Source organism: Idiotropiscis lumnitzeri, chromosome 18 (assembly GCF_059441095.1).
Source record: "Idiotropiscis lumnitzeri isolate Australia: NSW breed Sydney's pygmy pipehorse chromosome 18, RoL_Ilum_1.0, whole genome shotgun sequence".
Classification (NCBI taxonomy): domain Eukaryota; kingdom Metazoa; phylum Chordata; class Actinopteri; order Syngnathiformes; family Syngnathidae; genus Idiotropiscis; species Idiotropiscis lumnitzeri.
In genome coordinates this window covers 13,495,292-13,512,785 of record NC_142408.1, presented here as the reverse complement: position 1 = coordinate 13,512,785, position 17,494 = coordinate 13,495,292, and the positions used below count along the sequence as shown (strand labels likewise).

General features: G+C 39.3%; 2 protein-coding genes across 2 annotated transcripts; one reads left to right on the top strand and one right to left on the bottom strand.

Moving 5' to 3' along the window:
• Positions 1-1,546: 1,546 nt before the first annotated feature.
• On the top strand, positions 1,547-7,786 carry nadk2 (NAD kinase 2, mitochondrial). The gene is made up of 12 exons (XM_088280764.1): positions 1,547-2,387; positions 2,468-2,556; positions 2,666-2,754; positions 3,958-4,039; positions 4,206-4,289; positions 5,514-5,653; positions 5,745-5,838; positions 5,944-6,039; positions 6,467-6,522; positions 6,605-6,658; positions 6,725-6,848; positions 6,920-7,786. The coding sequence occupies exons 1-12, from the start codon at positions 2,151-2,153 to the stop codon at positions 7,056-7,058; spliced, it is 1,284 nt and encodes a 427-aa protein (XP_088136890.1). The 5' UTR covers positions 1,547-2,150; the 3' UTR covers positions 7,059-7,786.
• Positions 7,787-7,905: 119 nt separating this feature from the next.
• skp2 (S-phase kinase-associated protein 2, E3 ubiquitin protein ligase) lies at positions 7,906-15,531 on the bottom strand. The gene is made up of 10 exons (XM_088280760.1): positions 15,359-15,531; positions 14,539-14,789; positions 13,455-13,566; positions 12,459-12,602; positions 10,584-10,718; positions 10,090-10,188; positions 9,873-10,000; positions 9,047-9,098; positions 8,656-8,763; positions 7,906-8,584 (listed from the first exon to the last, which is right to left on the bottom strand). Exons 1-10 carry the CDS (start codon positions 15,370-15,372, stop codon positions 8,368-8,370), a joined length of 1,260 nt encoding a protein of 419 aa, XP_088136886.1. The 5' UTR covers positions 15,373-15,531; the 3' UTR covers positions 7,906-8,367.
• Positions 15,532-17,494: the final 1,963 nt, after the last annotated feature.

Genomic DNA, 17,494 nt, shown 5'->3' with positions numbered 1-17,494 from the left:
CACAGAATATGAGGAGAGATAGTGCTCTACTACTCATATGATAATTGGGAAGAGAGAGAGCAAAAGGGACAGGGCAGGAGACCAAAGAAGATAAATTAGAAAGGGATTCTTCTATTGGTCGCTTATCCCGATGACATGCTCTTAAGCAAAACTGACAGTTATGTCATCTACCTGATGTAGCCGTTTTTACAATGGAAAATAAAACACAGTTTTAAAGGATACACATCGGCTCACTGGGGACATGTTATACTTTGAGCCTTTTCCACAGAGAATCTGTCACGCCACAATTAGCAAAAAAAAAAAAAAAGTAGAGCTTCTGCTATTATGACCACACTGTATGAAAAAATAGCCCGAGACAAAGTAGATCATAATTAGAGAAGAATACCCCTAAAATCAGATAGCGTTGCTATTTGCTTTCCAATATCGAAAATTGGGTTCACACATAAAAACAGTAACCTTTCAACAACATGAGTGGTGCAGGTATTTGATTCTGTGCGAAATTATACTTTAGATTTTCAAAATATGTATTTTTTTTTAATAATTCGGTTCAACCACAGTTCAAAAGCAATGTCTGGTATTTGTTGGTTAATTTTTGTAAAATGTTCGTTTGCCATTACTTTTTTAGATTGAAGTTATTGCAGTGACCACTGTGGGTTTTTCTTTTATTAACAGAGCGGTACCAACAATTTTGTCCATGAGTATGTATGCAATATTTTCTGTATATTTAAAATAGTGCATACATATTGCACACTGTTGCTCTTCTAATTTTCTTATCTTGATGTTGTTTGTAAATAATGGTTCCACCACTCTCGTTCTCATCGTCTTTATTTTGAGAATGCCTGTTCTTTTGATAGTATTGTTTAATTATCCTTTGCTGCTGTAACCAGTAACTTTCCCCAATGTGGGGGTCAATAAATTCTTTGTCCACACAAAGTAAAAATAAAACAATCCGGTTTCTTGTTGCTGTTTAAAATTTTTGTTTAATTTTCATTTTGTCAATTTCTTAAACATAAACCATAAACCTATACACATAATTCATAAAATATACAGTCCATACACACCTCCACAAACATATTCAAAATGTCTTGCTGAGGATAGGACATGGTGGTGTTGATGCTGTTATTTTTAAGCATGGTGAATAAATAGTATGGGATGTTTCCTCTTAAGGATTCAAGAAACTAGAGCTGCAGATATATCTTATGTCATGAGTGACTTTCCTACCTTAGAGAGGGGTCGTGATAAATTAATGTATCTAGTATTTTCGATTTTTTTTTATAATAATGGGATTTATTAACGGTAAAAACACAATTGATACGTTGAACAAATGTGTTTATTAGCAAATATATTTTAACAGTAAATTTCAGCAATTTTAGCCAAATATTTGTAACTCAAAACTTTAAGACGAACAGTAATGACGCACGATGTATTTTGTAACTTCCAATTATCCTATTTAAGTGAACGCACCACAAGCTCACAACTTTATCAACAGACCACGCCCATCAATCTGACCTCACCTTCTACATACCCAATAGGAGTGCGCTGACGCTATTACGTAGCATAAATACGCTATAGGTTGGATTGTACGGGAAGCCCCATGGTAAACTCAAGTGTTCAGGTCTACACTTGTTTTGGAATTTTACGTTTTCGGTCGTACATTAAAGCCCTGTTGGAAGTGTGTGTGTAGGACGCAGGTTTAATGAAATTTGCGATAAGATTAAATCCACTCGGTGCATCAGTCAAGGGTCTTCTTGTTTACGATATGTAAGAAACGTCTTGTTTTCGATATTTAAGCAACGTGCTAGCTTTGTACTGCTATCATCTTAAGGCTAGCTTGTACCCATAATAACGTTTACAGGTGGGCACGAGAACCACTTCGTTTGTTACATTTGATTTTTTTTCCACTATATCGTGTTAGCGAAGCGACTGGAGGACTATTAAATAGCTTCTCAACAATCAATCTAAGCTTGTGGTTTCAGTGACCTTCCAGACTTTGTGTACTACTCCCACTTCTTGAATGGATACTCGCCACTACTAACGGATTAAGATTGACATGACGCGTTCTGTTGGAAGCGTACCCGGATCACCGAACGGAAGCGTCATTCGGCACATCTTGTGGGACTTTTAGTTTTGTCGTTTAGGATTTCTTAAGTATGCCTTGCCGTTCAGTCACCAAGTTGATGTGTTTTGGGAATCACGTGGCGAGTCTAACCTCCCTACGCGGAAGCCTACTTCGCCCAATTCACACTTCCTCATGCAACTCTTCAACCAAACCAAAATATGGATTTAAACCTGGAAAAGTAGCTGTGGTTACCAAGACGACCCGATATGAGTTCGAACAGCAACGTTATCGCTATGCAGGACTTTCTGAGGAAGATCTAAAGCAACTGGTAAGACTTAAGTGCGCTTACTTGATGCTAAATGCTAATTACAAATATATTTTTTAACATGACTGAATGTGGTTTTGCAGCTTGCTATGAAGGGTTCCAGCTACAGTGGCCTGCTGGAAAGACACAACATCCACACCAACAACGTGGAGCATATTGTGACAAGTCTGCAGTAAGATGCCACCCAACCACTAATTACAGCTACACTTGTAGATTGTATTTTGGCTTTGTGTTGCTGCAATGAATGTATGTGAAAGATACTTTGTAATATGTGTTTCTAGGAAAGAGGGAATTGAAGTTAAAGTGGTGAAAAGGGGTGAATATGATACAGAAGTAGTAGAGTGGGCGGATGCCATCATATCTGCTGGAGGTAAGAATTGTTTGGTTGTTGCTGTAGTTGTTGGCGGCAGATGAAAATATTCTTTATCTATTCAAATAATTAATCAAATTCAAATTGGCATCGCGACATAGCAGAATGTTTTTTTTTTTAATTATAGGCTGCAATTTTGGCAAAAATAAGAAAAGCTTAATATCTCTCTCGCTTGCTCGCTCTGATCCTCTCCCTCCCTAATGTCCAGACCATATCATTGTTTCATGCAAAGTTAAAGTGATAGAGCCGCAGATTTATTTGCGTTATTCAGAGGTAGGTGCATCATTCGCCAGCAGCCTGTGCACCCATTCGTCATCATCAGACCGTGATTATTTTAAGACAACCCCAACTATAATCTTCAGTCCATCACTCCGCCATCTTTATTCTAACCACACTTCCGTCATCGCTAAATTATAGTTATGTGCCGCTATTTTATTAGTCATAATTTTTGTCCGTAATGGAGTGCACTATTTTTCTGTTTACATTATACCGTGCTGTTTAAAGAGATTTGCACACACACTGACATACATTTCACATACACTCTATTAAAATGTTAAGTACAGCTGGTGCACGCTAGTGGCTGTCTGGTGCTGTTTTAATTCCTAAAATGCACGAACATTTTTACTTGACTTACTTTTACCTCAATCTATATCTGTCTTGTAGCCATGGGTAGAATCGCACTCCTTCTCCTGTCTATAAATCTATCCATGATCTGTCAGACCAAACGTGAGCTTTCTCTTGCTATGTCTCTTTGTTCTTCTTCTCTTTTCTTCCTCCAGCTTCTTCTTAGTTTATTTGGGGAATGCAGCTCTTTGTTGAATACTGCTGTTGAAAACAGCCTTCAGTACTTTTTTATGTAATTTGTCAGAAAAACAGCCGTGTGTCTTTGATGGACTACCCACTTTTGTAATGTGATTTGACTTTCACTCTTGTTTGGTAGAATTTTGTGACGAGGTCGTATTGAATGCTTAAAATCCATTTTTATATTGTTTGTGTTTGATTAAAAAAGAGAAGAGAACCTTAAAAATGTTCACATTAAATCTCTGTTGCAATATTAAGGTGGGAAAAAAAATCTCAATTAGATTTTTTCGAAAGTGTTCAGCCCCATCTGGGCAATAAACAAAAGCGGTCAAGCATACAAAGGTTTCAGTTAGATTATAAAATCAACAATACATGTTCTCTAACTGCAGTTTGTTTTGTCAGGTGATGGGACAATGCTGCTTGTTGCCAGTAAGGTTTTGAGCAAGGACAAACCAGTTGTTGGAGTAAACACAGACCCTGAGAGGTACAACACAACACAGCAGTGTTTGAATTTTACTTTGCAAAAATTTCTTAGCATGTTAAACACAATTAATTACGTGTCGTTTCTTCTTTTATCTCTCTGCTGCAAGTTTTTGTCTCATCCTCCTCACCAAAAAATGACATTCTTTGTATTTCGTTCCCTAATCAAGGTCAGAGGGTCATCTGTGCTTGCCTGTAAAATACACTCGCAAATTCCCAGAGGCACTGGGGAAACTTTGCCGTGGTGAGTTCAGGTGCGTAATTACTCGCATATATTCTTAGGCTTGGGGTGAGATGTTTTTTTCAATAATTAATTGTGAGATACCACATTTACTGTTTAATATTAATCCCTTGAATTGTCTTTTACAATTTGTGTAGAAAAGCTCTACGTGTCTTAAAATGTGGACAGACAGTGTTAAAATTGATACTGGATTGCACTGCATGGCTCAATTGCCGATAATATTGATTTATTTTGTTTGACTTTCAAATGCCGCAATTCAGGTGTGCATCATGGCAGCACCGAAATAGGATAGTCACAGATAGGAATCAAGCTTCTTCCAAATGCAGATAAAAATTCAATACATATTTGGTATTTTCCCATGTCAGCGTCGTTTATCCGTAAAGATTAGATATACTAAGTCGGTGCACGTTTAAACCCATCCCAGACCCACCTGTGACAAGTGGAAAGCTGTGATATTTCTATTCAATACAACTTTATTTAGCGCATTTCACAATGGTGACAGAGCACAGTTTTAGATAAAATGGCAAGAATTCAACAACAAATGACAGTGAAAGGGGTAAATAATAAAAAACTAATAATGATACTAACACATACAGTAGATACCAGAAAACAGCAAAAGTAAAACAGCATGTTGGGCTGGAAGTCAAACAATAACTATGCCTCTTCAAACAAGTTTGAACACTTTCATATTTGAGACTGATAGACCAAAAGCAAGGACAAGATCTAAAATATGACCTTGTTTGTGGGTGGGGCCTTACATGCGCTGCACTAAATCGAAAGAGTGAATGAGTCTTAAAAAGTCCTCAGCCAATGTTTTTTCAGGACAGCTAACATGAATTTAAAAATCCCACGTAAACACGATGTGATCGTATATCAGCATGATTTCGGTTTAAAAAGTCGAATAGAATCTCCTTGTTGTATTTGGGAGGATGGTAAGTGACAGCTCAGAGCACAGGAACAGCCCTGTCAACTTCAAAGAAAGCTGCTGATCGATGTGGTGAATATACAATGTTTACTTTTTGTTTACAGATAGTTTTTAAAAATAGTTGCTGTTCCTCCAATACGATCTGAAATTCTCAGAATGTCCAAGTAAGAATATACAGGTGGTAATAGCGCGAGCATTGTGATTTATATGTATGTCCATAATCACCCACCGCTAGTAAGCGGCGTAAAGAAAGTGGATGGATAGTTGTATAAGGGATCAAATCTGGGCTCAGCTTCTCGATAAAACATTCAGGTGGCAGTGGCGTCAAAGGATTCGACTTCACCTTGAGGGCACCGGAATAAATCCCACTCCGCTCGACCTGCATGAACAGCAGCTGAGCCTGGAGCAGCACAGTCAGGCCCACCGCATCACCACCATGGACAACCAACAGAGTACGCCTTTGTCTGCACTCTGCGCCCCAGACTCTTGTTGTGTTGTTTTTTCTTTTTTTCTATTCTCTTGTCTGCTTGGGTTGATTCACAGAAACTGGAACACTGAATGAAAGCTTCTCCAAGCCCAGTCTTCTCCCCGTCAGGAGCCTAAATGAAATCTTCATCGGAGAATCTCTTTCGTCCAGGTAACGCTGTCATTCAAACGTGACCCATCAGCTCACCTGCTGCACTGTATATCTCTGCAACCTGCCTGAGCTCTCAATCGCTGCTACTACTTGCTGTTCCTTCAGGGCATCATATTACGAGATCTCAGTGGATGACGGTCCGTGGGAAAAGCAGAAGAGTTCAGGGCTCAGCATTTGTACAGGGACAGGATCCAAAGCCTGGTAGTTACACTTTGCTGTGTGCGCAAGTGTGTGTGTGCGTTTAAGGGGACCCGATTGTCGCAAGAACACTGTCTCAGGAGCTTTATGGCTCGTCAGTATGCATTTTAGAAAACTCTAGTTTCACAAGTTTTCAAGTTATTTCAGTAATGATTATTGGTTATTGCATCTTCTGCTAAAGGATTTTGCATGTGTAAGAAAAGAACACTGTGCCAACTGTGAAGCAACGCACGTTCAGACAAGTTCAAGGGCTGCTTTGATAAATACGGCAACAGGGTGTCTTGAACGTACTGTGAAGTCTCAAAACGATCAAGACATTCTGGAGCAAAGGAGCCTGTGAAATAAAATATGGAGGCTTCACCATTTCATTATTCACAATTGTAGTTTTAAATGATTGTTGATTTTTTTTTTTTTTTTTTCCTATCTACAGGTCGTATAACATCAACAAACTTGCCGAGCAAGCGGTAAATGAGATCCTAAAAATAGGTACAGCATTTTAAAGTCTGAAACCAGGGTGTATAGCTAGCTACAGGAAACCATCATCACGTATGCTGCTCTTTTCTTTCAGGAAAATGTCAGACAGGCCTTGCCATTCCATTAAACCATGAATTTATTGAGAAAGGTGAGCTTATAAAACACTATAAGTCATTGTTTTTCTTTCCCAACACTGTCGTATTTGTGTGCTTAGTTACTGACAAGTACAACGAGTCGCTAGTGTTCAATCCCGAGGAGAGTCGCCTGTTCTTCAGCATCCGAGAGCCAATCGTAAACAGAGTGTTCTCCAGCAGTCGGCAGAGAGGCTTCGCCAGCAAGTCAGCCGCTGACATTTTGCCGCCTCCGTGGAGTCCAAATCTTCCTTCTCTAAACTCTGCTTTCCCTTTAGGGTGTGCGTTCGCTCTCGCTGCTGGGACGCCTGCATGGTGGTGGACGGCGGTAGCTCATTCGAGTTCAATGATGGCGCCATTGCAACAATCAGCATGAGTGAGGACGATCAGCTCCGCACAGTTGTTCTAGATAACTGAGGGAAGTCCGCAGCACAGGAGAGTGGCTTCGCCACCACTATAACACGTGGTTCAGGGAAGCTACTTTTTGGGTTTTTAATCGGTGGAACAAAACTTTTTTTTTTTTGGTAATCCTACACACACACACACACACATATTTTAGACTTTATCCCACAGTCATAGTTGGGTCATTGTCATGCAACACGACTAAAGCAAACTACACATTCAGCTGAGTGGGGATTACAATTGTGCTTGTTACATCATTTCTCTGTTCAGCAGAGTAAATGTTCCTATTTATTTCCTCTCCTATAACCCTCTCCACCACCGATCTTTTCTTTTTGGGAGAGGAAAAGCACAAAGATTTGCTTGAAAATGTATTTTTGAAACATATTTTTGTAGTTGTGCTAGCATCAAATAAGATTTAAAAACAGAATTGTGCACTAGGGTGAAAAAGGGGGCCTTTTGGTTCTTGTTTTAGGTCAAATATGTAGTAGATAAAGCAATAAATACACTGTCATGTTATATGATTGAGACTGAGTGCTGATGTATTGAAGATGCATATCAAATATGGGAGGGTTTGTATGGAAGTATTGATTATTATACTGTGATTTGTAATGTGCCATGGGAACTTTCCATTTTAATGTGTTTTCGAGTCTCAAAAATGGTTCTGAAACATCCGTGTCAATCAAGTGACATCATTCTGACATCTACTTGCACAATAAAAATGTATGATTGGTGCTTAATCAAAACTGTTGGACGACCTCTCTCTTTGGTGCATATAAAGAAAAAGACTCGAGCATTAGTACATTCGATTAGAAGAATCTGCTTCCACTAATATAAAAGAAGATATGATCAAAGGCTTTGGCACTCAGTGTTTTATTTTTATTAACAGATGGACAACTCCACATTTGGCGTGACATGGAAAGTAGCTTATGTAAACCTGGTTCAGTGATGAACATGTGAACACTTTTGCTGCATAATGGTTTCTTGTATGGAATGTAGGCGTATTTGACCAAGATATGCGCCTTATACTTAAATTACATGTAGAAAAATATCATAACACCAATGACACTGAATATAATACAGGTTTGAGACAAACTGTCACAAATATTGAAAGACATTATGCAAAGGTTCCATTTGGTCACTTTCTTCCAACATGTTTACATTAACCTCTGAACCGATTTAATGTGTCAAATTTTTGAATAAGTCGTTTCATATTTTTCCTTAACCTACAAACTTCTATTTAGAACGTCTTGACTTTGACCATTAATTCCAACAAACTATCATTTCCTGCACTGTGTGTGGGTTTTGGAGTCAAATGTAAAAATCCCTATAACTTGAACCTCAGTCGATTTTTCCTATTCCACATGCTGTTGCCGCCAACGGTACTCATAACGCTGGCAGGCGTCGGTCGGGCGATGGCAGAGAAAGGCAAGGAGTTAATAAAAATGCCGGTGCTTTCCTCCCTCAATGAGGACAAGTGACTGTCATTTACGAGGCCGAAGACCTCTAGGTAACGCAGCGTGGGGAATGTCTTGCTGAGGTCACTGCAAACAGAGCTCACGTTAATTCGAATGACTGCTCAAAATGAGATGCGAAGACAGCGGGTGGAACCTACGTGAGGGCGGCAATGTGAATGTGGTAGCAGCGGCTCAAGGACAGATGGTGCAGATGTTTGAGCTCAGAGAGTACGGGGAAGCAGTCGGCCATCAACTGAGTGCTGTCACTGGAATGGAGGAACACGGGAAAATGTAATACACAAGGAGAACATAGCAAAAAATAAAGTTTACTGTACCACCTCAGCTTAAGTTCTTTTTCTACAAGAGTTTAACATTGATCAGTATTTTTTTTTTTAATTGGACTGCTAATGAAAGATAACGGCTGCTAGAATCAAACAGTTGATGAAAATGGCTTATTTTGTCATTTTTGTCAAGAACACGCACCATCATGGCTGATGTTCTTGATACGTGAATATAGACAAATACTACGAACGATAAACACAAACATACCTCAAATCTAGTGTATGAATATCAGGACATCTTGTAACCAAGACCTTCACATCTACAAAGAGAGAAAACAGTCATGAAGTGGCAGAAAGCAGAACCCCTTTCATACTGCAAAGAATCACCTTTACTCTCCCCATGACTTGCTTGTTTTTATTTCTCATTTAGTGTAATGCACAAAAGTGCCCAGCCCACATGGACTTTAAGACACAAACATAAAATGTAAGCAGCCGTTCACGAATATATATATATATAAAAAAAAAAAAAAAAAAGAGCGTCCCCTTACGCCGCATCAGGCACGTAATAAAAACTGAGCCAAATAAAATGGCTGGTACTTGAACAGATACTTGAGTCTTCCTCTGTCATTGCAAACAAATAGACAGCCACATCTGAAGGTTTACAAAATAATTGCATGAAAAAAAAAATGCATTTCATTTTCAATATAGACGACTAACCAGTTCCATTGGTTATGGGTGGCCCAAAACTCACAAGTTTAGCAGTCCACAGAGAAACATTTCTATGTGATGTGGACAGAAAAATCGAAAATAGCCTATTCTCACAGACCTGCCTTTGGCTTGTGTATTTAATTAAACCGGTCTCTGTGGTTATTTGGTCAATGTTTACTTGATAGCAGTCAGCTAGAACAATACTTGCAGCAGAGAGAAAAGAGGAAAAAAACAACAACTACAGAACAGTAAGAGGGCATTCCACTATATGCGACGATAACATTACAAAGGAGTTATAAAATAAAAATCCTCCCCGCCAAAAAAAAAATAAGCATAAAATATTTGATCACATAATAGTTTAAAATATAAAGATCTCTTCCACTCACCATCTAGTGTGAGGCCATCTCTGTATCCGCTGAGGTTGAGGTGTGTAACAGTGGAGCTGACATGATTAACCACGCTCTTCACATGATTGCTGTTGAAGTGGCACCATGATATGTTCAACTGTTCTATTCTGTAAGAAGGAGCCAACAAAAGGAGATAAAGATGAAGGCGTTGTATGGAGTGGAAGGGGAAATGGGGGCACGCGCACGAAGAATGGACCTGGAGCAGGATTGTAGCATGCGAGCGAGAGACTCTGCAGAGAAGTCGGAGCAGCCGCTTATGTTGAGCTGCCGAAGATGCAGATTCTGGGCCAGACTACTGCAAGAGAAATCCAAGCGTCACCATCCAAGTCTTACTAGTTCAAAAATATCCACACTGTGTCCACATCCACCAAGTACAATTACTGAGACGAGGTTAGCACTATGTGGTTCAAGGCTGCATTTGTACTACAGGTAGAAGTGCCAAATACCAATTATGCAGTGGTGGGCGGTCAAGGCCTTCTCTGCTGGCCTAACATCATCAAAAAAATCATGCATACACACACGCATCATGTCCTTTTTTTTTTTTTACATGAGAATTTTTGTCCAATCAGAATTCAGCTATCTTGTGTTGCCAGGCAGATTTCATAAAACTGCGGCACGTTCTTTTTCGCAGAGCCTTCAGATGTTGTTGCCTACAACTACAGAAGAGACCGCAGTGAGGAGAGCGCTAACCTGATAATGTTGTCAGAAAGTTGCAGGCCTTCCAGGCTAAGACACTCTAACAGATTACAGTTACAGATGATACTCTCAAGGGCGGGTGTGGTGATGATGGAGCTGGACAGGTCCATTTCAGCAATCTGCAATGTGCTAATAAAAGGAAGAGAAAATGCAACAAAGGTTTTACAAGTGTAAACAACTATGACATGTACCACTTACAAAAGAAAGACGTGTAACAGTGTCTAACACAAGTGAGTACACGCCTCACATTTCATTAAAAAAAAATTACATATTGACGAAATGAAACTTTGCTACACACCAAGTAATGAAAATGTTCACATTGGGTCCAAATTGTTTTCTCCCCAGTGTCAAATGACTCATCAGTGTTAAATCTCATACTGAAATTTCAACATGGCAAAAAACTAAGGTTTTGGGGTGGGTGGCTGTGAAGCCAACACCCTGAAAGGGAGCATCAGCACAGTGGCCAAGATTATACAATGAATGAATAGGGAAGGTTGCACACAGAACGGGCCTTGCCATAATCCACCTCAGAAATTGAGTGCACTTGATCAGCTTCATATCCCGCTGTTGTCTTTGGAAAAAAGGTATTCGAGTGTTGCCAGCATTTCTGCAGACACTGAAGAACTGGTGGGGTCTGACTGAATGCAAACAGTTGAAAACAAAGGACATCAGGGGAACCCGATCCTGCGGTCTGACAAGACCAAAATAAATGTATTTGGCTCAGATAGTGCCACACATGGGTGACATGACTCAGTGGTCGAGAAGCAACCCAAAAGTTGCAGGTTCGATCCTCAGCCCATGTGACCATGTGGAAGTGTCCCTTGAGCAAGATGCTGAAGCCCCAGTTGCACCTGATACGACGTCTCAAGTGTGCTTGCTTGGCCTACAGTCAAGGATGATGGTGGGAGTGCCATGGTCTGGGGGCGCATGTGTGCTGCCGGCACTTAGGAGCTACAGTCCATTGAGTGAAACATGAATGCCGACATTTACTGGAACAACCTTAATCACAGCATGACCCTCTTTATCTGCAAATTGGGTGAACAAATTAAGGAACCCAACCACACCTGCATGTGCCTGATACCGCTGCCTAAAGCATTTGTAAAATGTTTTGCAAAAGTTTGTGAAACACCACCTTAACCCATTCAGACCCACATTTTTTGTGCTGGGGGAAAAAAAATTGATTGTTCCCACAGAAGAACAACATGGGGGGAAAAAAACAATTGGAGTCATCTCGTTTTTTTTACAGCAGGATAATGTGGCTGTAACATGTGGTAAACTTGCCACTGGCTAACTATAAGAAGCAACTTCACTTGATTGTGATTGGTTAGCTCCAATCCTGAAACAGAAGTGCTGACATCATCAAAATTATTATGATTATTTTTTTTTTTTTAATTGGTTTAGACACGCAAATATGCCATGTGCATTAATTACAAAAGTCTACGGGTCCGAAGGGGTTTAGTGAAGACTTTTTAACTGTATTTACCTGACTGATATGGGATTTTTTTAGTCCGAGTAAAATTCTGATAACTGATTAATTAAAAAATAATTAATAAAATAACTTCTGTTTTGGTCGTGTAACACTTATAAAAATAAAAGAGAAGAATTACTGACAAAACATTTTGATTGTTTTACATTATTTTCTGCTACAACAGAAAAACATCAGTCAATATCGGCTGATTTTTTTGTGTGTAGATTATTAAAATATTTGTGTGGTGTGGGGGTTGAATGTGATAATGTCTAAAAAATAAAAAATAAAAATTTTAAAATTCATCCACATCCACTAAGATAATGAAAAACATTCATGACTGATTAACTTCCCAGCCAATCTGGTAACTCAGATAGGTAACCCACATTAACGCCTGAACTCACCAAATGCTCGTTAGGTGCAGGTTGTTTATGAAAGAGCGAGGGCATCGTAACCTGCGCACCCCCGTCTTCAACACCTGCTGCAGTGCTGGACCCATATTGGGTACCCCCTCCAGGTCCACACTATGCCACAGTGACTCATCAAACCTGGAAGACGCATGCAAGGAAAAGTGAGACCATCAACTGCAGGGAGTCTTAAAGTGTGGGCTTCCTTTTGTCGAGCAGTTCCTCTATTTTTACACCAAGCACCAGCATAATGACCAGCATTTAAATGGAGTAGCATAATAGGTAGTAGTTTTATTCCTAAAATATATTTAGAGAGGAAGTCCACCAAAACGTTTTCATGACAAGAATACCTTCAATGCAGGCCCACTTGTCTATTCAATCATGGCTCAGCATCAGAAAATATGTGAGCCATTATTGGTCGTTACCCAAGCAACTGTGATGTCATTTTCAGTTAACAGAAATGACAAAATGGCCGCCCCGCGAAATGGCCAAAAATGGGTGGATTTTGCTGCATAACTCATATTCCACAAACACAATATTAAACAGAATTCTATGTTTAGACTCGTGAAAGCGCATATAACATTTTATTGCAAAGAATTTTGGCGGATGGACTTCCCTTTAAATCTAATAAAAGAAAATTATTTAACAATTCGACTAAAATGTTGCATATGTAGCATCAATAAAAAAATAAAGTTTTTGATAAAAATGGTACTTGTATTTAAATATTTTTTGATGTGGTACTTTGTGTAAAATGTTTTAGAACCACTGATCTTTTGTATGTACAAATAAGTGCTGCAAGTTAAAATAAGATCAATGAGGGTTACAAATTAAAAAATGTTGGCATTGCTAATTAGGAATTACCCACTCAGATTCGAGGAATCGGAAATAATCCTTCATCACTAAAAGATTTCATCATCCCATTGCAACAGCATCCAATGCATAAAAATAAATAAATTGACAAGAAAAATCTATAAAAGACAAATCAAGACTTACGCTAAACGATGCCAGCGCCTACAAATGGTGGATGTTTTGAGGAGATCCCGCAGAGGGAGGAAGAAGAGGATCCTGAGGATCAACTCATCTGGGAGGTGGTCCCATGAAATGCCTACAGAACATAATCGACACATGAAAGATTAAAAGGAATTGGCAATAGATGCAATTAAGACAGGGTCTTCTCTTAATATGGTTATTTAACAAACACTAATGAAATAACTAAAACAAAAATCAGAGAAAATATTGTCTTTAACAAAATAAAACAGAAAATACTTTTTAAAAACGAAAACTAAGTTTTAGGTTTAACAAAACTACCGATAATTATAGCGAAAATGTCCTTTGTTTTCCGATAAAACAGGAGACTTTGCGGTTAATTTTAAATGTATTTATTTCGGTATTACAGCACGGCCGTTTGAGGGAAGAAAGAAGGTTGAACAATTGTCTGGGAGTTGTGGTGCTTTTAATGTGTGTCGCCAAGAAGCGACATCGTCTAGACGCAGCTAATAAAAAAGAGCCACCAGAAGACTTCGGTTGGAGGTGACAGCTGTGCTTGCAGGTGATTTGCTTCCCGGCTTTTGTCACTTAACTCAGCCTAAAAATCGACACTAATATGCATCATCCTTTTTGGGTTCAAATATGAATAAAATATGCATTAAAAAAAATGGTTGTCAGTACAACAGGGTTTGATATTTCGCAACAGGAATTCAAGCCACAAATCCACTTGTGAAGTTGTCATCTTGGAAAACAACGGCTGGAAAGCCAGACCATCCTAACGTATATAGGTTTATTAAGCCCCCCTCCCTCCCTCTAATGCAGTACGGTACCTGTAGCTGATTTGTGAATCGTTGCTTTTAAAGTTATTAAAATAATTGAGTTTCTGCTACACAATACGTAGTAATATTTTTTTCTAACATTGCACTGAAGAAACACACAAAACAATCAAACTAATACTAAAACTAATAAAAACTCAACTAAAATTTTGAAAAAAGCTAAATCAAATAAAAACTAACAAACTGGCTATGTAAACTAACTAAAACAAACTGCATACTGAAAATTCCCAAACTATTATAACCCCGTTTCTTACCAGTTACTGATTCTTTCCTCTTACGTGATCGCCTGGAAATTACAAAAGGCTTTCCGTCATTCTCTTTGCCCGTACATACAGAGTGTTGCCGTTTGTGCCCAGGTGACCACTGTTGAATAAGCTCTGTTGGGGTGCATTCAGTGTCCAGACCCTCAGACAGAGAGTCTTGCCACTTGCGTTTGCTGCTCGTCTTGGCCTGGGACAACATGGAGCCTTGGACATCGAAGCAAAACAAATCCTGCAGAGGCACGCTGGATGGAAGAGAAATCGTGAAAATGCATGTTGATCTGTATCCTTAATACGGATAGAGGTTGACAATAATTTCTTAGTTTTTGATTAGGATCTGTGGAAAATGCAATGGGAGACAATATTTTCTTGCAAGATAGCTTTGCCCGCCATATTGAGGCAAACTTTTGACCGCGCAAATGCAGAACAAGTCATTTCAAATACAAAAATACAAGTTCATACAACTTTCAGGAAAAGTTACAGTAACAGCGACTCTATATGCAACTGTTTTGCCCCTAAAATAAGTTTTATTAAACTACGGAGAAAGGGTAGATTGTGCGGAATGCTCCACGACAAAGCGCGCTCGGCCATACGCAGCGTAAATCGAGTTAATTTTGCAATCTGGCAATTTTAGAGGGTCGTGTGGCTCTATACCCAATCAGTATTACTCGTTCAGAAACGACACATTTCTTACGGATTAAAGAAATGGCCATTCAGGAACCGAACATCGCCGAGATAGCAGAGTCTCATTTCACAGGGGATGGAATGCCCCTAACCATCATTTCAAGTCAAGCACAAATAAATATAAACATACCTGTCTCCTGGCATCACCACCGTTTCAGAATGGGAAAGGTGCACACAAAAAAATTAAAACGGCATGCTCTAGAGATCACTGCTATTAGATACTGCAGCCCTCCAACTCGGGCAGTTTTAAACTCACCGCCAGCTGCAGGGCGCCTTACACCAATACGTCACTTACCCCGCGCGTATTCTACATCCGTTCTCATACAGGTTAATGCGCGCATGCGCGCTCTCGTTCTTGTGCCTTATTTTTGGCACAAATGGCATGAATTAATATTATAGATTGCACCGTATGATCAATTACACGCTTCCTGCAGATCTTTTTATGAGTTATCGCGTGTTTTTCATACACTCAGCTCTCAGCAGATGCATGCCCACAAAAATATAAAAAGTGACATTTAAATTGACAGCATATGGAAAGTGCTTTGATACAGCTCGAGTTTTGAAAATGCGCTAGATAAATAATATTGTATTGTATAAATTGTTTAACATTGTGTCTTCTTCAGGGTGCATGTTCATGCTCATGCTACTGAGGAGGCCATGTGTGCCTTGCGGCGACCTCGGGGCTCATGGGTACATTGATGAGCAAGTGTATTAGCCGGTTTGTCGTCTTCAAAATTAGAAAAATTTGTCGCAGGTAAATCGCGTTGTAATGTAAGATTATCTGGAAAAGAGTTTAGGGAGAGGTTATATTTACTAATGATATATGTATGCGTGTGTGTGTGTGTATGATTAATAGATTTTGTCTCGTGTCTGTCTTAGAAAGTGAACAGGTACTGCTGGATGAACAGTTGGAAAGAGGTATATCGGCAGTCTGCAAGGAAAGGCTGCAGGAGCGGGTTGAAAGACTTCCGAAGGCACTGCATTCTGAACATTTTTTAAATAGACTGTAGTGTTTATGTGTGTCTGTGTTTGTAGTTTTGCCTGTTCATTGAAGTGTTTTATATGACTTACTCCATATTTTTGCACCACCCATTATACAAAGTCCACTGCGGTACTTGGTGTTGTTATCATTCGTGACCGCATTGAAAAAGAGTCCAATAAGGTTTAGAGATATTTATTGTATACAACAAACATCGGCCATTCAACAAATCTTTGACATGAGAAATTATATTAGACAATGAATTGGGCATGATTAGGGAGTTCCATCCATCCATTATCTGAACCGCTTGTCCTCACAAGGGTTGATTAGGGAGTTTTGTTATGCAATTATATTACATCATTTTAATTATTTTTTAATTAGTTGAGTAATCTGCAACATGGTTTACCAGTTTATGCAGAATGAGAATTTTATTTGACACCATGATGTCCTTGCAGACTTGCGCGTTTCCCTCGAGAGACCAGAAATGGCAGTGTGGTCTGTGGCCCTTTAAATTGGGTAATTATTGCACCTGAGGGGAGAGTGGGAGACATATAAGTCAGTGGTAAAGTGTTTGACCAGCGACAAGGACCTAGACGAACTATTGTAAACCATCGCAATGTGAGGCAAATGCAAGTTTTTTGTTTGTTTTACATAAATTAACATGCAACTTTGTTTATTAATATGTGTGTTGTTTGGCATTTGATGGTTCCTGTCACTGACAGAGTCTGCAGTCCCACCATGCCTTAAAACCGCCACTGTCACCCCCCTACCGAAGAAAACAACTGCAACCAGCCTCAACGACTATCAGCCGATTGCAGTCACGCCTGTGGTGATTAAATGTTTAGAAAAACAGGTTCGGAATCACATCATCACCTTTATAACTCCCAGCTCAGATCCAAACCGGTTTGCCTACTTGGCAAGCAGATGACAGAGGACGCTGTGAGCACAGCATTGCACATAGCGCAGTCCCATTCGGAGAAACAAGGTGCCCACTTTGACTTTGTAGATTACAGTTCCGGTTGAACACAATCTTACCACACGGCCGAGTAAGGGAAACTGCTGAACCTCGGCCCACCTCATTCCATATGTTTCTGGATCAAAGCTAAGTGTGCTAAGCAAGGTTATTTTAGTTAACAAAAACTAACAAAATAGCTGAAAGTGAAATGGAAAAAAACTATTTTTGTTCACGAAACATTGAAAAAAGCATTTGAACAAAACAAAATCTAAAACTAACTATAATTGTAGTAAAAATGTCCTTCATTTTCATCTTTGGTAGCAAATTTAATA

What these genes read in the sequence shown, in the direction of transcription:
- nadk2 (XM_088280764.1), top strand. Translation starts at nt 2,151, where the DNA reads ATGCCTTGCCGTTCAGTCACCAAGTTGATGTGTTTTGGGAATCACGTG. An exon ending in CTTTGCCGTGGTGAGTTCAG is followed by an intron (nt 4,290 to 5,513) that starts GTGCGTAATTAC and finishes TAAAACATTCAG; the next exon opens with GTGGCAGTGGCGTCAAAGGA. An exon ending in CACCATGGACAACCAACAGA is followed by an intron (nt 5,654 to 5,744) that starts GTACGCCTTTGT and finishes GTTGATTCACAG; the next exon opens with AAACTGGAACACTGAATGAA.
- skp2 (XM_088280760.1), bottom strand. An exon ending in ATTCATACACTAGATTTGAG is followed by an intron (nt 8,764 to 9,046) that starts GTATGTTTGTGT and finishes CCTCCATTCCAG; the next exon opens with TGACAGCACTCAGTTGATGG. An exon ending in ATTCACATTGCCGCCCTCAC is followed by an intron (nt 8,585 to 8,655) that starts GTAGGTTCCACC and finishes CTCTGTTTGCAG; the next exon opens with TGACCTCAGCAAGACATTCC.